Genomic DNA, 25,651 nt, shown 5'->3' with positions numbered 1-25,651 from the left:
GAGAACCGCCACACACACTGTAGCGTTATACTATAGGTGTCGGGGAACCTAACTTTTGTACATGGATATCAAACACATCGCTGCTCAGAAAGAGCTTCACCATCCACACACACCGTAGCGTTACACTGCAAGTGTCCGAAAAGCCCAACTTTGAGCCCAACTTCGTCACGAACAGAAGGCCACCTGCGTGTGCAGCGGAGTGGACTGTTCATGAAGTGTTTTGGGGAGAATGGCAAAAACATTGGATTTTACCCATTTTTCCTCTAAATCTGGGACTTATTTCAGTTACAGTGATACAATGGCATATATTCCCATGTTGAAGATTAACTGTTGAAGATTGTACTTTTTGTACTTTTACCATCTTACTTAGGCCTATATGGTCTGCCTTTGTTGCATGTGTCGTATTTTTTTTTTTACTGTTATTGATGCAGAAATTTACCCTAAGGCAAATTTCTCCCCAGGGAGACGAAATAAAGTGACTTTGACTTTGAAAACGTTTAAAACGAAATGAAAGTGGTTTCGGGTGCACTGTCTCTTTAAGACGTGTCGCAACAGGAACTACCGTCTAGGCGTTGTGGCAACACGGACATAGGTGGCTGCCGCACCGAGCGTTTACGCTTCCGTGTTATGAACTCGTGTCGAAGTTTATTAAAACTCGTTACCAAGTTGGGTAATGAGATCAAGAAGTCATGAAGTCGTCACCGTATGTGTAAAGGCAACCGAGCTGAACATGGCGGAAGCGGACTCGGTCCTCCGTGTAACCGGACCCTGAGCGGACATCCGCGCGCCATGGACGGGCTGAAGCCTCCGCCGCGGACGCTGCGCCTCGACTCCGGTCTCGACCTGTCGAAGACCTGGGAGAGCTGGAGGGACCAGTTCGTGCTCTATGTGGACTCAACGATGGCGACCGAGGAGGACACGGCCAAAGTGAACCTCTTCAGCTGCCTGGTGGGCGAGAGCGGCCGGGAGCTGCTGGACACCCTGATGGGCGGCACGGCCAAGAACGCCTGGACGATGGATGGCATTTTAAAAACGTTCGACGAGCATTACAACCCCGGGGCCAACGAAACCCTGGAGCGGTTTCGTTTCTTCACGAAGAGCCAAGGCGCAAGTGAAACCATCGACAGTTACGTCGCGGAGCTGAAGGCGCTGGCCCGGACGTGCAACTTCGGGGCTCTCAGGGACTCGCTCATCCGTGACCGGATCGTGTGCGGAGGGAGTCACGACACGGGCATGAGAGAGAGACTGCTCCGCCAGAAGAACATGACACTGGACACATGTGTGCAGCTGTGCAGGGCCGCGGAGCTGCCCCGGGAGAATGTTGTCGAAGCCATCTCCGCACCCAAGGTGGAACAGCTGCATACACTTCAAGGGGCAGAGTTGCAAGCACCGCAGGGAGCAGAGCCGCCCAATGAGAGTGTTAAAGTCAAGGTGGAAGAGGTGCACGCACTGCAAGAAGTGGAACTGCTCCGGGAGAATGTTGAAGCCATCTCCGGGCCGGTGGTAGAAGAGGTGCGTTCACTGCAAGGGACAGAGCTGCCTCGGGAGAATGTTGAAGCCATCTCCGGACCGGTGGCGGTAGAAGAGGTGCCTTCACTGCAAGAAGCAGAGCTGCTCCGGGAGAGTGTCGAAGCCGTCTCCGGGCCGGTGGTAGAAGAGGAGCATTCACTGCAAGGGACAGAGCTGCCTCGGGAGAATGTTAAAGCCATCTCCGGGCCGGTGGTAGAAGAGGAGCATTCACTACAAGAAGCAGAGCTGCTCCAGGAGAATGTTAAAGCCATCTCCGGGCCGGTGGTAGAAGAGGTGCATGCACTGCAAGAAGCAGAGCTGCCTCGGGAGAACGATAACACCGTCGTCCGTGCACCGACGTCGGCAGAGCTGACGGCACTGCTTAGCGCTGCACGCAGGAAAAAGAGACAAATGAACGACTCAGTGGATTGCGACTTGTGTGGGAACACGCATGGAAGAAGCAAATATAAATGCCCGGTGTACGGTAAGAAATGCAAAGAATGTGGCAGAGAGAACCACTTTGCAATGACACGTAGAACAAGTACGGAACAAAGATACGATACACATGTACACAATGTAGCACAAGTTGATAGTGATGTATATGAAGAAATGATCTGTCTTACAGAAGCAGAGGGGGAGAATGTGAATTCAGTGGACACTAATAAAGGGAATTGCCCTCAGCTTAGTGCTGGCATGCTCCTGGGCAACGATTTTGTAATATTCCTTACAATGTCATTCCTATTAAACTGCTTAATCCCGGCGTGAAACTTGAAGACACAGTGTGTACTAGTAATGTGCCACAAAAGCACACTGAGGCCAGTAGGAAAATGTAAAGTGAGAATAATAAACCATTAACTGTACTGGTTGTAGTTCCTGGTGGTGGACAAAGTCTGTACTGTGCCACTACTTGTTAAAAGAGATAAAAGAGAGATAAAAGTTAAAAGAGCCAGTGAGGCCATGAAACATAACACTGCACTACGGAAACATTCTGTCAATAGACAGCGTTGTCACCGCAGAAGCCCACAGGTGGACAATGGGACAGATAGAAGCAGAGTATGCTGATGTGTTCACGGTTGACGGCTGCCTTGAGGGAGAACACAAAATGGAGGGCGACAACACGTTGAGGCCTGTGCAGCTGTCATAGAGAAGTGTTCCAGTTGCAATGAGGAAGCCACTGGAGGACGAGCTGCCCCGACCCACGGCGCAGAGGAATCGTCACGATCTATCATCAGTAGAACGCAGCACAGACCGGACCAGCCGGATGGTTCCTGTACAAAAGCAGAACAGGAAGCCAAGCGTAGTGCATCGATCCAAGGCCTTTGAACAAGGCATTGAAGTGCAGTCACTTCAAACTCAGAGAGGAAGAACCGCCTCAGAAACCGGTTTGGGCGCGACACTCATGCATAAGGGTAGGCCTGACGCGTTGGAAAGCAGCGCACCTGCACAAACGGAGCGGGGCTATGCTATGTGCAAATAGAAAATGAGGTGTTGGCTGTGGTATTCAGGATTGAAAAGTTCCCCCTCTACACCTCATGGCCACAAAATTACTGTTCAAAGTGATCACAAGCTGTTGGACGATAGTGAGAAAGACGCCACTGAGTGCTCCCAAAAGAAGACGGAATGATGCTGCGCATTCAGAAGTCTGATCTGCACCTAGTCTACCTACCAGGTAAACACATGTCGCTAGCAGACACCTGGAGCAGAGCCTACCTTCCTCAGTATTCATCCTATGGCTCAGTGGAAGCTGAAAGTGTTAATATGGTATAACACATGCTTATCTCTGAAGACCGACTCAATTCATGCTCAACGCCCAAGCTGCTGTACAGGAGCCTCCGCAAGACGCCGTCACAGTGCCTGGCCAGCAGCCTCTGCACACGGTGTCTGAGAGGAACACGACCACAGACACTGGTGGCCGACACACTGAACAGGTCATGCTGTGGTGAAGCCACAATGCTACAAGGACTTTGCGACTTTCATCAAATAAATAGATGTGTGGTACTAGTCGACTTGGGGAAAGTTGAAACAATTGGCACTTTTTTCTGAAACGTTGATGTATACTTGTGTTCATGTTCAAACGGTTATGTGCGTTGCTGGTTAAATGCCGATCTGTGATGATGTGCCTCATGATTATTTGATGTTCTTGTTCAGAAGAGAGTATATGTTTTATTAACAATGAAATAAAGGTTCTACATTTGGAGTAGTTATAAGTGTTCTAGAAAAATAAGAAAAAATAAAAATAAACTCAAAAGAAAAAGGATGTAACAAGAGGAACTATTGTTTAGACGTTGCAACACGGACCTAGGTGTTTTTATGCACAGCGTGAACAGGCTAAGCTAATTTATTTTAAACACGTGCCAAAGTTGAATATAACTCATTACCCTGTTGGGTAAGAACAATGAATTCTGTATTCATTGTTCCGTATGTGTAAAGGGAACAGAATTTCACAGCATGTTCTGCTAGGTTTTCATGCTTGGACCACAGCCCAGGTTAGATATAGCACCCCTCCTAACAATAACTAGTTATTCAGCTGAGTGAATGCAGGAGTAATAATCTCAAATAATGTCACTAGGCCTCATCCTCAAGCAAAACAGCAACATGTTTTAAGACCACCAAACGCACACACACACACACGCCATGTTAAGAGCTCCGGGTGTCTTTGAAAAGTGCTAAATATATGCAATTATTTAGTATTATTCTCAAACCTACTGACGTGCTTCCTTTGTGCTCTCTCTGCTCCGCAGTGCGCAAGCCGCGAGCCGTGCGTCCCTGCTCGCCCATCAACACGCCCAGCCTGCCCCTCAGGAAGAAGAGCAAGGAAGGCAAAGGTAACCCCCAGCACCACCTCCCTCACTGCCTCCTCCTCCTCCTCCTCCACCACCACCACGGGGAGAGCCACTCTTTGAACCCAGTGGAAGAAAGCGCCGTTGTTCTCGGGGCCCCGTTGTAAATCATCCTCTGCTCTCCTCTGGTGGAGGGGTTTGCGAACAGCAGCGGTGCCGCTCAGATCCACCTCCCCTCCTCCACCTCCTCCTCCGCCCTCGCAGCCCTCCTCCGCTCGCGGTCCGGCGGGGGTTCAGTTAATTGATGAGGTGCTGCTCTCAAAGGTTCCCCTGTTTGGCGGGTAAAGGAAAGTGATTGTGGGCTTTGGGGCATTATGATACACCAGCGACCCACCGGGTGTTGGCGTTATTCGTGACTCTCCCCCTCACTCTCCCCCCTTCCTCCCCCCCCCCAACACACACACACACGCACACACACACACACGCCTTGTTTGTGCTGCATGAGGATGCTGAAAGAGAGAGAGAGAGAGGGTGGGGTGGGGTATTGGGGGTGGGGGGGGTTCTGGGGACCAGAGCTGAGGTTCAACGGCACGCATATACATCACACTGTCATGGTGTCTGGGACTCGAGTGGTTTCTGGAAGGGTTGCTGTTTTTAACCACTTCTGGCCAACATGTCGCGCAAACAAGAGTAATCTACTGCCAGGACCTGTATAATTAATTTCGTGCCTAGACACATACACATCCACACACACCTACACGCACACGCATGCGCACACACATGCACACACACGGACACATGCACGCACACACACACACACACACACACCACTGTGACTTGATTTACACAGTTATAGGAGTTATAGGAGTAGTGCCTGCTGTAATTGCGCTGCTGCCATTTTGCATTTGCTCAGTCAAAATTCTGAGCGCTAAATGAATTATAGTCTTTAGCTCGGCTCCGAGGTTCTGCTTTGAAAGGCTAATTTGACTTGCATGTATAAAAAATGAGTCTTTGCCGTAATTAATGTTTCTTTCACCCCCCTGCCCAAATTATAGGCAACACCATCTACCTATGGGAGTTCCTGCTGGCTTTACTTCAGGATAAAAACACCTGTCCCAAATACATTAAGTGGACACAGCGGGAGAAGGGCATCTTCAAGCTGGTGGACTCCAAGGCCGTGTCGAAGCTGTGGGGAAAACACAAGAACAAGCCCGACATGAACTACGAGACCATGGGCCGAGCCCTGAGGTACGCCCCCAAACAAACACACACCAGGATGTACATAAACCAAGAAGCTCTCTCTCTCGGGGAGGAAAAAACTAAACCTAGCCTCATCTACCGTTAAAAATCAGCATCTATTCAGCTCTGAGCCCGTATAACATCGTCATGGTGCAGACATTATGCACTTACACATACAACACATGCATACTGATGCAGAAAGTCCCTTTTGCAACCTGATCTACTGTTTAACGTTACTGTTTAATAGACGCTTTTACCCCAAACGAGATTCTCATTGAGGAGCATCCAGGCGTGACATATCTGATCTCGGGGCGGCATGTGGCTCAGGAGGTAGAGCGGGTTGGCTGGTAAGGTTCGATCGATCGACCCCCGGCTCCTCCTCCTCCTAGCGGAGTGTCGAGGTGTCCCTGAGCGAGACACCGACCTCACCCTGACTGCTCCCGACGAGCCGGCTGTCTGCCTTGAATGGTTGTGTGTATGAATGGGTGAATGTTAAGCAATATTTGCATTCGCTTTGAGTGGCCACTGGTTAGAAAAGCGGACTGTATAAACACAGTCCGTTTACCGTTTTACCATCCCAGGACGAACCCAGTCGACCTTTGGCTTTGGGAAGACTGTCCTTCCCCCGTTGTCGCACCACCATCGTCAATAACAACATGTGCCCCCCCCCCCCAGGTACTACTACCAGAGAGGCATCCTGGCCAAGGTGGAGGGCCAGCGGCTGGTGTACCAGTTCAAGGAGATGCCCACGGACCTGGTGGTGATCGAGGACGAGGACCCGGGCTCCGACAGCAGCTCCGCGTACAGCGGCCAGAGGCCCGCGGGCCACGGCCGCGCCATCGTCCGCGGCAACGGGGGGGGCGGCGGGGGCGGGGGCGGGGCCGCCAGGGCCCACGGCGGCAAGGCCCCCTACAGCCCCCTGTCGGCCAAGCAGGTGAAGAAGGAGCCCGTGGACGACAGCTTCTACCAGGAGTTCAACGGGAAGGCGGAGCACATCCTGCAGCCGCTGCAGCTGCTGTCGGCCATCCAGGGGCCCGGACAGACCATGAGGTGGGAGGGGGGGGAGCCCGGGCTGCACGCGGACCACCAGGGTGGTCTAGGGCTGCTCGATTATGGAAAAAATTATAATCACGATTACTTTGGTCAATATTGACATCTCGATTATTCAAACGATTATTTTTGAGTTTGAAAACATGATGCATTTATTCATAGTTTCTCTCCAAAAAAAAAACACTTTGTAAATGAGAACTTTGAAATTTCCCCTTAAAAATATACACAGAATGGTCAAATAGAAAATAAAGTCCAGATATGAATCCAGCTGTTCTGCAATTAAAAAAAAGATATAAATTAATAATAATAATAATTATAATATATATATATATATATTTTTTTTTATCGTTTCAACTCGATTATATTAGTTTGGTGATCGTTTCACTCTGAAATCGAAATCGCGATCAAAATTCGATTAATCGCCCAGCCCTAATACAATATATATTTTTCATACACAATGTAGTCCAGTGACTTTTTTTTTTTAACCTAGAAAAGGTCTTCTCTAGATGATGTGTGTAAAAAGTTTTCTAATGTCGTGTGTTGCTGTCATAGTTGAACCTGAACGCTGAAATGCGCCTTGGCTGTTAGTGGCAAACGTGTTCCAGTATTCAAAAAGACGTTTCTTAAAGTGGATCAACTCATTGTGCTCTACTTCTGTGGTTCTGAAGACTGTTTGATATGGCATTAACTCGGTTCTCTAATTGCTTTCCCTCTGCCATGGAAAACAACTTTTTGAAATCTTCATAATAATGCAGTCAAAGATCTTCAGAAGGAGTCTTATAATTAAACTACAGAGGGTTAGGGTTAATTGCTTTTAAATCGATATATCCAAAAAGGACCCAGGTGTAAATAATAATTGTATTACAGTCATATATAACGTAAACACGACAGATAAAGCATAATGTATAGAATCAACAATACCATCACACGTCGACTGTTTATTGAAGCGGTTCCTCCTCTCCTCAGGACCATCAACATCCCCTCCTCCCTCCCCATGGTCATCACCTCGTCCTGCTCGCTCCAGTCGCTGCAGCCCCTGAGCGGCGTGGTGGGCGGCGGGGACCCCCTCCACGCCTCCTCCCCGCAGGTCATCCTGCACACCGTGCCCAGCGCCACCGGCTCCAGGGACGTGCTCACCATCCAGGCGGCCTCCCTGAACCCCGGACACTGCCTGCAGGGCGAGGGCCTGCCCCAGCAGCTGCTGGTCACCAGCCTGGGTGCCGCCGTCACCACCTCCTCCTCCTCCTCCTCCTCCTCCTGCTGCCCGTCCGCCGTCGGCCACTCCGCCGCCTCCTCCGGCCTCCCGGGCGCGCCCCGCCTGCTCACCCTCAGCGGGGCCGGCGGCCACGCCATGGTGGCCCAGCAGCCCGGCACGGTGATCGCCACGGTGCTGAAGGCCAGCGACGTCTACGGGCTGCAGGTCAAGGAGGAGCTCATGGACCCCAACTACTTCCAGGCCATGGTGAACGGCGACCCGTGCCTGGCGCAGGGGGGCTTCGACGGGCAGGACATGGAGTTGGAAGGGGCGGAGCTGAACTACAGGACGGTAATCATCGACACCAGCCGCCAGGGCCACCAGGGAGGACAGGAGGGCGGCGGCGGCGGCGGCGGCAAGGGCGCGATGAACGGACACTTTTCCCAGGGCAGCAGTCCCAGCGAGGGGCTGACCCCCGTGGAGGAGCTGGAGGTGCGGGGGGAGATGTCCTTGCAGGCGGAGCCGGGGCCCAAGGGCCTGCAGGAGCTGCCCACCGCCATCCAACTCCCCGTAAACTTTATCCAGATAAAGACGGAGCCCTCAGAGGTGTAGACTCATCTGTACGTGCAGCGGACGATACGTCTCCGAACAACGTGAGAAGAAAGAGAACGATCACGTCCACGCGATGGGACCGCCCGGCGCTAGGAGCGCTTTGAGATCGATTTTGGGGTCCTCTGGATGTTTTGTTTTGTTTGCGCACTGGAGGGTTGACCTTGTGTGTACTTGTTCTATGTTCATGTATTTGAAAGATGTCATTAGGATTTTTAATAAACACACCGTGAACACAAACAAACACACACACACACACACACACACGCACACAGGCAGACACACGTGAGATCTCGTTTCCCATTAGGAGAACAGCCATTCGTCAGACTAGGGATCCTTACACACCAACTGTGCCAGTTAAGTTATTTTCTTCCTATGAGATCGTTGTACATCGCAGGGTGTCGACGCAGGAGTAAAAGAGAGAGACAGTATCTCCACACAGGGAAACCACGACAACCAAACACAGCAGAAGAAGATGAAAGCCAAAAGGTGAAATTAAATCTCATTTGAGAGATAATGTGCTTTTATTTGTTTGTGTTTTTTTTCACAAATGCGCCGTAATGCCGTAATGCAAGAGTAGCAGTGTTGTGGTGTTCAATCAGACAAAAATATACAGAAAAAATCACACCAAAGACTAAACTGAAGAGTGCCTTAAAGGAAAGCTCAGCTCAAGATGTCGTCGGAACAAGATGATGGTTTTTATGTTTAAAAAGACACAATTCCTCTCTTTATATCCATTCTTTCTGTAAGGTATGCATTGCCCTCTCTTTTTGCCCTAGAAGCACTGTTATTTTTGACAATTCTGGGCATTTTCGTGTCCGCGATGTAAAGACTACTGTTGTGTTTGTAAATAGCTAAAGACAGCGTGGGGACGAAGAGCAATGAAGAGAGGAAGATGAAAAATACAAATAATACAATATGAAATAGAATATATATGAATATATATATAGAGACAATACAAATATACAATTGAGATACAATTTTAAGGCCACAAGAAATTTATTTATTTTTCGATTTTTCTAAATTCTGTACAAAAACGGCATATTTGTTTTTCTATTTAGCTATATCATGAGGGAATATTAGAGTAATATCTAAAAACCAGGATGTTGATTCGCTATTTCTGTCTTTTTTTTCGTTGAGACCAGCATTTTTCATTGTTTAAGCTTTCTGTGTAATCAGCATAGCTGTGCTATATTGTAAAGGCAGCACACGGATCGACGCGTAAACGTCCTCCGTGGTGGGTATGATTTAAACATGCGTTTGCTTTCCTCTCTTCAGCGGACATACTTCTTTACCAATGCCATTTTACAGACTTTAACAGATTTATTTTAGACTCTTGATTTTTATACGCTTAAAATAACAGTACCACAATCACAGTGGTACCCACCAAACTGTGTATCTACCTTCTTCTGCGACTGTTCTTCTCCGTGGTGCACTATACTCTGTTGATTCTGGGCGTTCTTCATTCTCTCAGCTGGTTGTTGGACCATTAAAGCAAGATGTATGATTGGTCCAGGAGACCATGCTAAAGTCTTATTGATTGTAATCATGGTTCCACCATGGGTACCAGTGTGACCCACATCTGCTCAGGGGTCCTAGGTGTCATGGATGACGATTTGAATGTATACCCTACATAGGCTTACTGGAGAAATACATACGCAAAAATAACTATCTATGACACTGGATTGGGTGAAATGCTCCTTTTCCATGAAATTGAGGTGGGGTTGAAACTGCTTTGTTTTTATTAATTTCCCGTCACAGTGTAACATATATCAGGTGCTGGCTTTAACGCACTGCCTTGGACCACTGTTTATAAAACCTGGAAGTATGTCCGCTGCTCTCGTTATCTTAGATCTTATTATTATCGTCATTGTCTCTTTCGTTGCCCTCCCCTATGCTGAACATAGATTCGATTATTAAGGAACATTATAATGTTATAATTAAAACAAGATGTACTTTAATGATATGCATTATGTTATTTTTATGTTGACGTTTTTACATCAATGGTGGAAATGCATTAAACACACATGGTCGCGAAAGATAAACGTCCCATGACATGTTTTCAATCAGTCCTTCATCCTCTTCCTCGGTGCTACACTTCTCCGAGCAGGGAAGCGTGCGGAAGACAGTATCCGACCAGGCGTTCTCACCTCACGACGAACCCTCGGAACCGGATGTTCACAAGTAGTGTTATTGGTCAGAGAGAGGGCGGGACTTTCAGTTACATTAGTTTAGCGGGGAGAGAGGGGTAGCGGGTTTGGATAGGGGGGTGTCAATTTCTGTGACATCTTTCGGATACTGCTTTGTCAAATTCTTCGTCAAAATCTCCATGCATGTCCTTGCCTTTTTTTGTTATTCTTGGCATGTTCTAATTTCTCTCGATTCGTGGACTGTTAACTAGAGACCGGAAGATGCCCTGTGGCGGACCGGAATAACACTGAATTCATGATCTCAACACAAGGTGAACGCTTGAACTTATGAGGAGGTTGGTTCATGAAGAAGCATCTCTCAAACACAGGTAAGAATTCAGTTTTAATTGGAAATGGTTGGAGTGGTAAATAAGCCACGCCTACAGGTTCTAATTGACCCAGGTAACCCTTCAGACGGTCTTGGCCTGCAGGGCTGGGTGGCAAATAGGCCTCGCTTGTACGGTCTGACTTGTCTCAGACCCATAGAACTGCATCTGGTGTATGGTGTTTGTTGTGTTAATCACTCTAGGTAGAATAAGCTATTCAGGACTGGTGTTAGCACAACAAATATGTGGTCCAGTAGCTTGAATCCTGTGGTCTAAATAAAACTAGACTAAACTAATGTACATCAATATATGTAACAGACTTTTATCAGCCTTGAACATAATTAAAACAGGCGGTGGCTACAGTCGGATGTAGAGGATACAGAGGAATCTGAACCCATTCCATTCTACCAAGTGAAGCAATGCCACACACGGACACTCTGTCTCTCTCTCTCTCTCCCCTCTCTCTCTTCACCCTCCTCTTTATCACTTTCTGCACCCCCCTCACTCTTTATCTCTCTCCATCTCGGCCCTCCCCCAGCTCCCTTTTATCTATATTCCTATCTCTCTCTTCTTTACCCCCCCGCTCTCTCTCATTTAATCTCTCTCTGCCCCTTGCTCTTTGCCTTAACCCCACTCTCTCGTTATCTTCAATGATCTCTCTCTCTCTCTCTCTCTCTCTCTCTCTCTCTCTCTCTCTCTCTCTCTCTCTCTCTCCTCACATACGGTATCCACAGGCCCCCACCACCACCACAGCGTGTGCGTGTGCGTGTGTGTGTGTGTGTGTGTGTGTGTGTGTGTGTGTGTGTGTGTGTGTGTGTGTGTGTGTGTGTGTGTGTGTGTGTGTGTGTGTGTGTGTGTGTGGTCCTCTGTGTGTAGGGTTGTGCGCACTGCAGTAGAGTTTATTGGGAGCACTATCCTGCGGTCGGCCGGGTGCACACCTCCCGCCCAGAGAGATAGGCCCGCTGATACACCAATCACGGCTGGTTTGCCTCTGCCCTCCTGTCTCACCGCCCAGCGCCGTCCGATGGACTCTAAAGCGGAAACGGGATTGGATCCCTCCGTCTTATTGGGTGGGAGACTTTCAGAATTTTAAAAACATAAATCACCGTTGTAAGAGCCAGTGAGGGACTGTATTAATGATAGTTTTAGTTTTAGATTGGGAACGTCGTTTTAATTCATGAGATGTATGTAACTCTTAATTGCATAATCTAGTAATAATTTAGCATGTCTGTGCTTTGGGAGCTTCTGGCCGGATGAATACTACCTCACTGTTTCGTGTACCTTGATGCGACATAATTCAGCTTGGAGTCAGATATTGTCCGAAGCAACAATTTTTCTGACCGTGCAGAAAAAATGCATGGGGTGCGTCCGTGGCCTACTGGTGAAGGAGTTCCACCGGTAACCGGAGGGTGGCCGGTTTGAATCGCGGCCGGTAGGCGGGGGGGGGGGGGGGTAGTTGTGCAGCACTCTCCTACGTCCTCATCCATGGAGGAGCTGCCCTTGAGCAAGGCACCTGAACCCCCACCTGCTCCCGGGCGCGGTGCTGCGGCTGCCTGGTGTGTGGACCTCTGACAAGGTCACTCCTCTCTCTCTGTCTCTGTGTGTGTGTGTGTGTGTGTGTGTGTGTGTGTGTGTGTGTGGGTCAAAAGCAGAGAAACAATTTCCCCCAAAAAGGGACAATAAAGGATAACTTAATTGTCCCTAAATGTGAATGTAAACGAAGAGGGCTAAACAGTGTTCTGTCACCCAGCTGTGTGACGCTGTGATGCGGGAGCGTTGTCGTCGTACGATTTCCACAAACAAAGAGCGATACGGGCCAGACAGCACTCTTCATTTGCAGAATACATCAGTTAGAGGATGTGAGCGATAACGTTATTGAGATCACTATCGATGGGCATCGACTACAGATATGTCAAGGAATGTCAAGAAATGTCAAGCGATGAGCCAGTGGGAAGTGCTGTTTTAATAGCAGCAACAACAACAAACCTTCGGATGCGTTTGCTCTGCGCTGGAGAACACAGAGGGAGTAAACCAACCCACCAGAGGACCCGGATCGTGGCCATGTGTGCTGATCCATGAATGACATCTAGTTTCTAAATCCAGTTCTGGAGACACGCTCACAACACATTGCAGAGCTAATGGATGACTGCAGACGAAAATGTTGTAAAGACGATGTGTGCGATTATTTTGGTAAATAAGAAATATACCCTAGAGAGTGGGAGAGGGAGAGTGAGTGAGAGGAGGGGTGAAGAGAGAGAGAGGGAGAGTGAGAGAGTTAGAGAGGAGGGGTGCAGAGAGAGGGAGAGAGAGGAGGGGTGCAGAGAGATAGAAAGGGAGAAGGATAGAGTGAGAGAGAAAAAGAGGGTGAGGGAGAGAGGGGGAGAGAGTGACAGGGTGAGAGAGAGGGAGAGAGTGAGAGAGGGAAAGGGATCTCTTCCGGGGGGGCTGGATGGGAAGTGTTTTGTGGCGCCCGAGGCCGGTGACACGACACGAGTGTTTACTGCGTCGCAGTGGGAGCTGTTTGAAGGATGACGCCTGACATCAGTGCCAGGCCTGCAGCTTGTTGCTGGGAGAGTACAGGGAGAGATGATTCCACCGCCATGCCAGCGCAGCGCCTGGTGGGACATGACAGAGGAAGCGAGCTGCAGCCTGGTGCGGCCTGCAGGCTGTCGCAGCCTTCGTGCCCGCGTGTTTCTTCCAGTTTAGGGACCAATCAGCTGTAGAATTAAAACCTTTTCAATTTTGAGGGGGAAGCCCCAGTTAATATTAATTTTGTATTTTGTGCATGTTTTTCTTTTTACTCGCTCGTTGTGAAAAAAAAAAAACTAGGTTTTTTGGTGTCGTCTGGTAGCCGACATGTGGCGGGCGATGCTCCCTTCGTCCACAAGATGGCACTGGTGAACCACGTCTAACGCGGACCCAACCCGGGAAGAGAAGCTATTCCTGAAAATAATTAGTTTAAAGTACGGAATTTAATCATACATTAGTTTACATTCTGCCCGGCCCAGAATGCACACTCAAACCCCTAAACGGATGGCTAAATAATCGTTGAAATAAAAAATAAATAAACAGCTCGAGGTCATTTTTCTTCCACATATGATGCAGCAACAAACGGCCATCCCTCACTTGGGAATGTGGGCATGATATTCCCAACGAGCAGAATCATCCAGCCGCTCTGTATGGTGGACAGACACACGCACTCCATCCCCAACCTCTCTTCATCCTTCTCTCCCCGTCAGGGCAGCAATAAAAGTGTTTTTCATCATGAATAAAACATTCAAGGGAGGGATTTGAAGTAAGAGACTAATTTGTTCTAATGCTTCGTTTGAGGAGCCATGGTTCTGTGTGGCGTTCTGGGCGCATTAGGGGCGGGGCCGTACAGTTTCATAACCATTGTGGCTCCTGCTGGTTGGAATAACACTACCGACGGATCGATATCTATCTATCTATCTATCTATCTATCTATCTATCTATCTATCTATCTATCTATCTATCTATCTATCTATCTATCTATCTATCTATCTATCTATCTATCTATCTATCTATCTATCTATCTATCTATCTATCTATCTATCTATCTCTACCTCTTTATCACTCTATGACTCTATCACTATCTCTCTATCTTTCCATCTGTACCTCTCTATCACTCTATGACTCTATCACTATCTCTATCTCTCCATCTCTCCCTCTCTCTCTACCTCAATAGAGACGTTGTATCTTATCTGAAAGCTGCAGTGGGAGAGTCAGTGACTCCGTGTTGTGTGGGGTGGTGGGGGTGCACTATGCAAAGCTTCCCTTGGCTTTGGAGATCTCTACCGCTCTAAACTCCTTTGTTTAATCGAGGCGGGGTTGTGCACTGAGGTTGGGCTTTTTCTTTTAGTTTTTCATCGTTCTTTTGTCTCAACAAGCGAGACAATCGCTTTGTAAGCTAGCTTCGATATCTCTCTCCCAGCCGCTCCGAGTGAGTAGGAGCCACCCGGAATTTCTCCCCTTGATCTCCTGCTAGGAGGAAGGCGCAGGAGTCTGCATCCTCGCTGCCGTTTGGGGGTGCCTTGTTTTTAAAGGAAGTTATTCAAGGCAAGGAATCTGTCATTACTTTAATTTGGTTCAACATTTCATGTTTGATTCCACCACAGCTAATTTATTTTTACTATAAGGAAAGCAGATATATCACACACGCAAGCACACGCGCATGCACACACACACACACACACACACACGCACACACACACACAAATAAGCAATCCCCAAGTTGCTCCTGCATCCTAAACTCACACACACACACACACTGGGCAGCACTCAAATCATCGTCAGCAGAGCATGCACATTGTTAGATTGATTGCATTAGAGGATTCCAGTATACAAGCAAATATTAACATATTATATTTTTATTAACAACCAGCATTTTATGAAGGAGCAGTTTGGCTGCCATTTTAGTGTTTAACCTCAAAGTACTATACATCAGTTCAACGTGCAATTCAACTTCACCCTAAAACTATCAAAAATCATCATCATCACTATCAAAAACTAGACAAACAACCCCAGTTTAATACACTACACACTATAGCAGTTAGGTCAACACAATACAAACTACAGCAGTTTAATAAACACTACACACTATAGCAGTTAGGTCAACACAATACAAACTACAGCAGTTTAATAAACACTACACACATTATAGCAGTTTAGTGAACACAATACAAACTACAGCAGTTTAATAAACACTACACACACTATGGAAGTTGAGTAAATACAATACAAACTACAGCAGTTTAATAAACACTACACACATTATAGCAGTTTAGTGAACACAATACAAACTACAGCAGTTTAATAAACACTACACACACTATGGAAGTTGAGTAAATACAATACAAACTACAGCAGTTTAATAAACACTACACACATTATAGCAGTTTAGTGAACACAATACAAACTACAGCAGTTTAATACAACTAAACTAGAGCGATGGGAGAGAACATGGAGAGAGAGAGAGTGAACGTCATTCAACAAATCAACATTTGTTTCATGAACTTTTCAGGATAGCCTGCGGGCTTGGCAGCGCCCGTGTGTCAGTTCATTTGAAGTATGTCTGCAATTATTGCATTTGTTAACTCTTGCCACTATTTTTTTTACTTGACATGGTTGCTTTGGGCTATGACACTATTGATTTAAAAAATACAATGCTGTTGCTGTGCAAACTTGTCTATTTATCAGCAAATCAACATTAATGTGTGTGTGTCGTAAATATTATATTTGTATGAACGGACAGATGATATTATTGACTGATTGGATTTTTTTCCAAGTCTTCTGAGTCATAAGTCATGGAATTTTAAAATATGTCACTTATGAATGCAGTTCAAACACGTCCATTAACAGAGTTAAAGCTGCAAGGCATGCCAAGTGAAGTAATGGTTGGTTGAAAGCTAGTCATTGCTATTATTTAGTGGCTTGGGGAAAGGGACCTTTTGTATTTGTAGCTTTTATACATCAAGGTCTGCAGGTCTATTTTCAATGACTTACAGTAACAAACTGAATCTTTCCGCTTTTGATGGTAAATGGACTGCATTATATAGTGCTTTTCTTACCAGTTCCATTCAAAGCACTTTATAATGTTGCCATCACCAAACATTCACTCATTCACACACTGATGTCTAACATTCAAGGTCACAGCCAGCTCATCAGAGGAGTCAGTCTTTAGTCATTAGTCGAATCGTCGTGTTGGGAAATTGTGCGAGTGTTGATGGTAACAGATTTATTCTATTACCTTAATAGTTTAATAGTTTAATTCTGCTCTTACACATAGAGCGGTCAAGACAACAACATCAAAAGGTTTATGGCTCTGAGAGAAATCAGATCCTATAGACGTGGCATAGCAGATGCGTACCCTGCTTCTTGAACCTGCTCCAGCGCACTTGTCCCGTTTCCCTGGTATCCCCTGGAATGAATCGCGTTGAACCTTTCCCACTCTTCCAGTCATAACTAGCCCCAAAACCAACATACATGAGGCATCAGAAATGAGTGACACCCCAGCATGGCCTGGCCTCTGTGAAGAAAAGCCTGTCAGTTATACAACGCTGTTTGGTTGTGGGGCTGCAGGATTGACTCTTCTTCATTTCCAAACCATTAAAGACGATCCAAAATAATTCAAATGCAAACTGTGTCAACAGCAGCTGCCGTTCCGTACTCCTCCGGTGGAAACGATCCCCTGCGTCTACTCATCTGCTGAGTTCAGTGGTGCTGTGTGAACGGTACATTCACACGTATTTAAAATGCAGATTCTCTCATGATCAGATGTGAATACCTGAGACAGGCAGGAGCTCTCCGTCTCCAAGGATACCGCCCGCTGTTTGATTTAATTGGTGTAAAATACAAATTAAGGTGTATATATTATTATTAAGTATATATATATATATATATATATAGGTATATTATATTATATCTGTCAAATTGAAGGCAGACGCTGACATGAATGGACGCCCACATTGTCGTCATATTTTGAAGGTCCTTGTTTTGGTAGTGGAGGCACAAATGGCATCTATTATTACTAAGCGTTTAAACCACTCAGAAGTCACCAAAAACAAGGCATCATTGAGCCGCATATCCTAAAAAAAACATGATAAACGATTTGACAACAATTTGACAAAACGATGGGTCTGACTAGATTAGACTATGAGATCAAAGACACCCCTATTCCACCAGTGCATTTTTTAAAACCAAGGCACGTTTATGGCATGCGCACCCATCTTTTAATATCACCTTCGGAACACACCATATGGTATTTATTTTTTCTGTCGTTGTACTAGTGGCGGTGTATTGGAGGCGGCCCCTGACCATACTGTTCCGCTGTATCTGGAGAAACGCCAGTTTGACCCTGAAAAAAACATACAAAATACATTATTTACCGGAGGACCTGTTTCAATGAGCCACTCTGAAAATATAGGGCCGAGTATAATGTGGGCGACAAATCCTAAACACCAGCAATTTATTGCTCCCCCTCCCTGGCCAGGGTCAGTGTGCCCAGAGACGGCACCCTCCCCACTTTTTAGACACCCTGCTTTCCTCCTGCCCGCCCCATGCAATCGAGTGGATCTTGAACACATGTACTATTTACATACCATTAGGCAATTCAGAAACTCCAATTAGCCTAATGTGTGTTTCTTGAGACGGCAGCAATAGATCATGGAAATTAGCGGATATTCTTTATGGCTGAATAAAGGCTAAATTAAATATTATATACTGTATATACTGTATATATATATATGCATAATACTAGTTGATCTATCCTTTTATCACATCATATGATATAAAAAATCAACACACTGATTCAAACACATCACAAAATAAGACAAGAGATTATTATCTTATATTCAAAGATATTATTTTAATCAGTTACAAAAGAAATTGAAGGGACCCAATGTTAAAGTTATGGCATCAAATGTTACGTTTTGTTTAAAAAAAAAATCTTGATATCTTAACTTAAATATACATTAGTTTAGATATGTGAAAACATACACGGTGGAACACTGCATGTCTTTGCTGAATATAGAACCAGCCACAATGCATTTTGTGTACATTGTTGTTTGTTTGTTTAACATAGCATCCAACCTAGCATCACAACAAGGCTAATTCTCCTTCCCACTTCCCAAGTCTCCTTGCTCTTTATTATACACACAACACAAATGGCAAACGAACGTCGAGTGCCACGGATAAAAGGCACTTTAAACATGCAAAAGGACAGCATCACTCTAGACACAAAAGCCGGCAGGTGAAGAAGGAATTCAGACACCACACTGGACTCACAACAAGGCTACAACGGCCCACTGTTCACTAAGCTTTTCATTTCATTGTGGAGCACATAATACAAGTGTGCCACGGGTTTCTCCGCCTGCACTAGACTTGTGTGTGCGGTATTGATGGATGGGGAGCAGCACCAACAATGACGTCAACAATACTGAACGCAGGGCAGCAAATAAAAAAGGAACACCGCCAGTCTTCTCAGATCCTCCCCAGCATGCGTGCGATCCACCAATTGCAGGGCATGACAATCTGACAGATGACCCGCCCGCCTTGGTAGTAGTACGGCCAGGGGTTGAATCCTCCCAGGGGCTCGTGGTAGCGCCGGCAGTAGCGGTAGCCGCTGCGGCAGTACTGGCAGCAGTAGCCGTTGTCGTCCAGGCGGTTGTCCAGCTCCATCCCGATGTCTCGCTGCAGAGAGAGACAGAGGGCGGCGGAGGCTCCGTCACACAGAGGCACAGAGGAGGCCGAGGGTCGATGGAGACTACGTTACCCAGGGCGCAATGCGGCCATCTGTCTCCCTGCCTCTGTGTGATGCAGAGGCTAGATCGGATAGAGGCAGAGGGACAGAGGTGTGTGCTGGGTAATGTAGTCTCCGACATCACATAGAGGCAGAACAGTGGGTTGTGTTCTGGGTAATGTAGTGTCTCCATCACACAGTGGCGGAACAGTGCATTGCTCACTGGATAATGTAGTATCCATCACACAGAGGCCAATAGAGAGAGAGAGAGAGACAGAGCACTGAATTGAGGTAATTGATGAGCATGCTGTGGTGGTACCGCAGGTCACAGGGTATTTATGGCAACGCTAAACGGATGCGCAAAGATCAAACCGCATCCAAGTTTGATCTTTTCTTTACCTGTTTAACCGGGTTGGACCACGCGTGGCGACAGGTGACAAGAGAGATCACGATCGCTGTGAAAGTGGGTCGGCTTGATTTACAGTAAGGTCTGACTAGGAGCATAAAAAACAGGGTATAATACCCTTGACCTTTTCCAACATGCACCAGAGCCATCGCTTACTCCACACCCGTGAGGTGCTCCATCTCCGGCTCCTCACCCTCCTCACCCCCCCCCCCCCCCACCCCCGACCGGGGCCATGACATTGGCGTTTACCAGCATAATTACACCGTCCCTTTCATCTCTGACCTCTCACTCCCTCGACTCCGGCCCACACTCCAGAATGACCGGCCCTTCTCCATTAAAGCGTTGGAATTAGCTCTGTGAGGCGTCTCGCTGCTTCCCCCTGACCTTGACTCTTAAGTGGATGGCACATTCCTGGAGCAATTAGCAGGGTAATGATCGGCTAACAAGGATTCTTTCATTCGCTCGCACCGGTTTGCCTCTGAATTAATAGAGGGGGCCAAAAACCCAAATGAAAGGTAAATTGGGTAGAATTAATGGCCCTTGGTTTTTTTCCCTTTTCCCTGCGTGCTCCTTCGTCTCCTCTCCTCCTCCTCCTCCTCCTCCGTCGCCGCGGCGTCCTGTGCCATCTCCAGACCGGCGGAGCTGCCAGGGCCTTTGATCAGGAGGAGCTCCCAACGACGCCGAGTACCAAGTGCCACTTAACTCGCCCCACTAGTCGAGGCTGTGAACGCCCTCAGTTCGCATTTGACCACATTTCAATCTCGCGGAGTAAATGAATCCCGGGAGACAATCCCCCCGGCAGTCCGCCTTGTTAAAAAGCTGTCTGAGGGTCCGGGGAGATAGCCCACCGCGGATGGACTGCACGTGGAACAAGTCGGCGTCATTCTCGGGTGGTGCTTGATACAACCGTGTATGTCTGCCAGGGTTATATATTTCTATATCTATGTGCATGCAGTGATCATTTTCATTGTGGCTCAAAAATAACAACCCTACAAGCTGTGTGCTACACCTAGGAAGGGGAAGGCCAGGGCGATGTGGAAGGTGGGGGAGATTTATCGGTTGACGACTCCGGTAATACAATTAAGGATTTATAGTTTCTGTCAGGTGTAGGGTCAACCTCTTCCTGGCAACAGGATGACATCTTTTTAAGCAAAGAGATGTGATGAATAGATCAGAGATAATCATATGTGCTTTTCACAGGTTGAGAAGCAAGGTAAAATCAGTCAATAGATCAATGATAATTGTAGATTCAGCCCACAGCCAAGCGGTAAAAATCGTATTCTCTGGATCGGAAAATGAGGGAAATATTTTATTCAAATAGTGTTCATCATTGATCAAAACAAACAGCTTAACAGGTAGCATTGTACCTGAAAGACAATTAATCATAGCTATTATTTTAAAAGAGGTAGCACATATTAATCATTTTAGGTGGAATGTTTCTGTGTGTGTGTTCATGTGTGTGTGATGTTGCCGTTTTCGCAGTGGTGCACCTTGGGAAATCTCTATCTGCCACTAACAAACAAGCAGCATTAATGAAGAGCAAAGTTATTACCCCCCTGCTCCATCGGATTTCATCATCACACACACACACACACACACACACACACACACACACACACACACACACACACACACACACACACACACACACAGGCACAGAGAGACAAACAAACAGACATATGTATGCACAACACCCAAGCCATGCTAATTGCAAGGCATGCCATCTAAATGAGTCCGTGGAGCAGAAAATTCTGTCAGTCATTCAATAAGACGTGATGTATGAGAGCACAGTGTGCTTAATTTCCACACTAGTTGGCCGTCGTTTCACACACGGATTACCACTCTTCATGGCTTCGAAGCACACGCGTGGATATGTTATTGAACACATCCCATCTTAGCTCAGAATTGATTCTAATGAAGCAGGAACCGACCACAGACGACGCAAAGGAAACGGGGACAGCTTATGTTTGCACAGAAATACTTGTGTACATGTTGACAGTCGGAGCTGTGTGTGGGTTTGTGTGCGTCTGTGTCCATCTGTCCGTCCGTGTGAACGTAGGTATGCATGCATGTGTATGTATCTACACCGTCCCTCTGTCCCCTAACGCGCTGTTTCTCACACAAACACACCACACACACACACACACACACACACACACACACACGACACTGGTGCACACATAGATATGAAACTACACACACACAGACACACACACACATGCACCTACACACACACATGCACACACTACATTGGTGCACACATAGACATTAAGCTACACACACACACACACACACACATGCACACGCACGCGCACACACGTCCTGTAGGAAGGCTGCTCTCTCCTGGCCCCACGCACCACGCCGTCCTTGCTATGTGGGTCAAGGACGGCGTTGGTGCATGGTCTGAGGCAGATGAGGGGTGTTCAGGCATCCAGAGCTCCTTCTGAAACACACCTGGCTCCGATGTGACAGCCTTGGCTAAAGGTCATCTCCATATATCTGGCAACCTCTGTCACCGCGCTCTAATCATTATTCTACCTTCAGGGAGGAGGAATAAAGGAAAGAGGACTGTCCTAGGGGGGGCGGACCGCTGCTCTGAAAAGGGATTCAGGACCGGGGGGAAACGTGTGTGTGTGTGTGTGTGTGTGTGTGTGTGTGTGTGTGTGTGTGTGAGAGTGTGTGTAAAAAGATAGATGGGCGGAGAGAAGGTGGTAGGTTACGTCAATGGTTGGCGCGTGTGTGTTTGTGTGTGTATGTGTGTGTGTGTCTGTGTGTGTAGCTGTGTATGTATGTGTAGTTTCATGTGTGTGTGTGTGTAGGGATAAGCTATGGGTTCCTTCAAAGAGTGAAAAGGAAATGGCTCCATGGATTACCCATGCATCCCCACCACCCCCACCACCTCCACCACCACTACTACCACCACCACCAGCACCACCACCAGCACCACCACCACCACCCCACCACCCCCACCACCACCAGCACCAGCACCACCCCCACCACCTCCACCACCACCACCACCACCAGCACCACCAGCACCCCCACCACCTCCACCAGCACCACCACCACCCCCAGCACCAGCACCACCAGCACCAGCACCACCACCACCCCCAGCACCAGCACCACCAGCACCAGCACCACCACCACCACCACCCCCACCACCACCAGCACTACCACCAGCACCACCACCCCCACCACCTCCCCCACCACCACCAGCACCACCACCACCAGCACCACCAGCACCAGCACCACCTCCACCACCCCCACCACCACCACCACCACCAGCACCACCACCAGCACCACCACCAGCACCACCACCAGCACCACCACCACTACTACCACCACCTCCACCAGCACCACCACCCCCACCACCACCACCAGCACCACCACCACCACCAGCACCACCTCCACCCCCACCACCACCACCACCCTGACCACCACGGGCAGGAGACAGCCTCTGTCTCCGACTACAGACACCCAGAGCCCGGCCCCTGATTGGTCAGAAAGGCCTTTGTTGCTATCGCCGGGCCCACAAACAGTGCCTGGATGTGGTGTGGAATGGATTGCGGCTGTACGTATTACCAGGCTGATAGAGGGGGAATATCGTCTGCTTTCAGAAGGCCCACCCGAGTTTTTCATCCTCTGATACTTTTTAATTGCAAAGCACCACTGCAGCCACAGAGGGAGAGAGAGAGAGAGAGAGAGGGAGAGAGAGAGAGAGAGAGAGAGAGACCTGGGAGTGATTGAGGAGCTGGGCGGGTGGTGTATTCCTGCAACCGCCAGATAAACGTTAATATTACAGGTTGTCTCATTTCTCTGTGGGTCTCTCGCTATTTCCCAGAGTTCTGAGGAAGAGAGGCTTTGCTTATTATCGCTGAATTTAACTTTCGCGGCTGGTGAGATGAATGTGTTGAATGAAGAATTACCTGTGTGTGTACTGTGTGTGTGTGTGTGTGTGTGGCCATGTGCTTGTTTGAGTGTAGGGATAGGTATCTGCAAGTATATGGGGTTGTGTATATTGGTGAAAGTGCAGGGTTGTTTTTTTTAATTTAGTTTCCAAGAATATAAAAATTCCTCCTAGCAACCAAACAGTTTTCCAAAGGTGCTCCGTGATGGGGCGTTTATCCTGAGCCCGGCGCTTCTACGCACACGGATAACGACTATAACGACATTATTCATAAATCCACCAGCGATATGTTAATTCACCGGTGACCTTGAGAGGCCTTTGGTGTTCAGTCCTGGTGGAGGAGAGTGACGGTGTAACAGGGAGGTGTAACACAAAGGTGTAACACAATGGTGTAACACACAGTGTAACAGGGCGGTGTAACACAGTGTAACAGGGCGGTGTAACAGAGCAATGTAACACACAGTGTAACAGGGCGGTGTAACACAGTGTAACAGGGCGGTGTAACACACAGTGTAACAGAGCAATGTAACACAGTGTAACAGGGCGGTGTAACACAGTGTAACAGGGCGGTGTAACACAGTGTAACAGGGCGGTGTAACACACAGTGTAACAGGGCGGTGTAACACACAGTGTAACAGGGCGGTGTAACACACAGTATAACAGGGCGGTGTAACACACAGTGTAACAGGGCAGTGTAACACAGTGTAACAGGGCGGTGTAACACACAGTGTAACAGGGCAGTGTAACACAGTGTAACAGGGCGGTGTAACACACAGTGTAACAGGGCGGTGTAACACACAGTGTAACAGGGTGTAACACACAGTGTAACAGGGCGGTGTAACACACAGTGTAACAGGGCGGTGTAACACACAGTGTAACAGGGCGGTGTAACACAGTGTAACAGGGCGGTGTAACACACAGTGTAACAGGGCAGTGTAACACACAGTGTAACAGGGCGGTGTAACACACAGTGTAACAGGGCGGTGTAACACACAGTGTAACAGGGCGGTGTAACACAGTGTAACAGGGCGGTGTAACACACAGTGTAACAGGGCAGTGTAACACACAGTGTAACAGGGCGGTGTAACACACAGTGTAACAGGGCGGTGTAACACAGTGTAACAGGGCGGTGTAACACACAGTGTAACAGGGCGGTGTAACACAGTGTAACAGGGCGGTGTAACACACAGTGTAACAGGGCGGTGTAACACACAGTGTAACAGAGCGGTGTAACACACAGTGTAACAGGGTGGTGTAACACAGTGTAACAGGGCGGTGTAACACACAGTGTAACAGGGCGGTGTAACACAGTGTAACACACGGTGTAACAGGGCTGTGTAACACAGTGTAACAGGGCGGTGTAACACAGTGTAACAGGGCGGTGTAACACAGTGTAACAGGGCGGTGTAACACAGTGTAACAGGGCGGTGTAACACAGTGTAACAGGGCGGTGTAACACAGTGTAACAGGGCGGTGTAACACACAGTGTAACAGGGCTGTGTAACAGGGCGGTGTAACACACAGTGTAACAGGGCGGTGTAACACACAGTGTAACAGAGCGGTGTAACACAGTGTAACAGGGCAGTGTAACACAGTGTAACAGGGCGGTGTAACACACAGTGTAACAGGGCGGTGTAACACACAGTGTAACAGGGCTGTGTGCCGCAGTCTTCTGAGGAGCCTCTGATCTTCCTCTGGGTGAGCAGAGGGACATTAAGGGAGTCCTCCGCGGACTAGCCTTACTAAAACAGAAATGTAGAGCAATCGCTGTGGCCTCTGGTGCTCCACGTCCATTTGGACGTTAATTAGCGAGCCATTTGGATGCAGGGAGGGTTTAAAGTGCTCGTTGGAAGGCTGGTCCCCGGGTGGGCCCCCACCGCCGCCGCCCGGCCGACGCCGTACTCACATAGTCGTTCACGGGGACGTCGTCCATCACGTCACGGGCGAACCGCTGACCTTTTGCCTCCGTGTCGGGTGTGTCCTCAAAGCCCTCCTCCTCCTTGATCTCTGCGTCTGAGAGAGAGAGAGAGAGAGAGAGAGAGAGAGAGAGAGAGAGAGAGAGAGAGAGAGAGAGAGAGAGAGAGAGAGAGAGAGAGAGAGAGAGAGAGAGAGAGAGAGAGAGAGAGAGAGAGAGAGAGAGAGAGAGAGAGAGAGAATTAGACGAAGAGATGGATAGATAGAGAGATA

The 25,651-nt window shown here is 48.0% G+C and overlaps 2 protein-coding genes across 2 annotated transcripts in view; one reads left to right on the top strand and one right to left on the bottom strand.

Annotated features, from left to right (window-relative positions):
• The first annotated feature begins 590 nt into the window (after positions 1 to 590).
• Positions 591 to 8,919, top strand: elf1 (E74-like ETS transcription factor 1). The gene is made up of 5 exons (XM_084469859.1): positions 591 to 1,993; positions 4,251 to 4,334; positions 5,345 to 5,537; positions 6,204 to 6,578; positions 7,545 to 8,919. The coding sequence occupies exons 1-5, from the start codon at positions 706 to 708 to the stop codon at positions 8,383 to 8,385; spliced, it is 2,781 nt and encodes a 926-aa protein (XP_084325985.1). The 5' UTR covers positions 591 to 705; the 3' UTR covers positions 8,386 to 8,919.
• A 9,348-nt stretch (positions 8,920 to 18,267) lies between these two features.
• Positions 18,268 to 25,651, bottom strand: part of tnmd (tenomodulin) — a 31,107-nt gene continuing 23,723 nt past the window's right edge. Inside the window, exons 6-7 of the mRNA XM_084469061.1 lie at positions 25,371 to 25,472; positions 18,268 to 19,105 (exon numbers count right to left, since the gene is read on the bottom strand). Of these exons, the coding sequence (XP_084325187.1) occupies positions 18,896 to 19,105; positions 25,371 to 25,472 (312 nt within the window). The 3' untranslated portion in view covers positions 18,268 to 18,895. The remainder of the gene's footprint in view (positions 19,106 to 25,370; positions 25,473 to 25,651) is intronic.

This window comes from Micromesistius poutassou (genome assembly GCF_964030765.1).
Source record: "Micromesistius poutassou genome assembly, chromosome: 6".
Taxonomy (NCBI): domain Eukaryota; kingdom Metazoa; phylum Chordata; class Actinopteri; order Gadiformes; family Gadidae; genus Micromesistius; species Micromesistius poutassou.
This window is presented reverse-complemented; position numbering and strand designations above follow the sequence as displayed.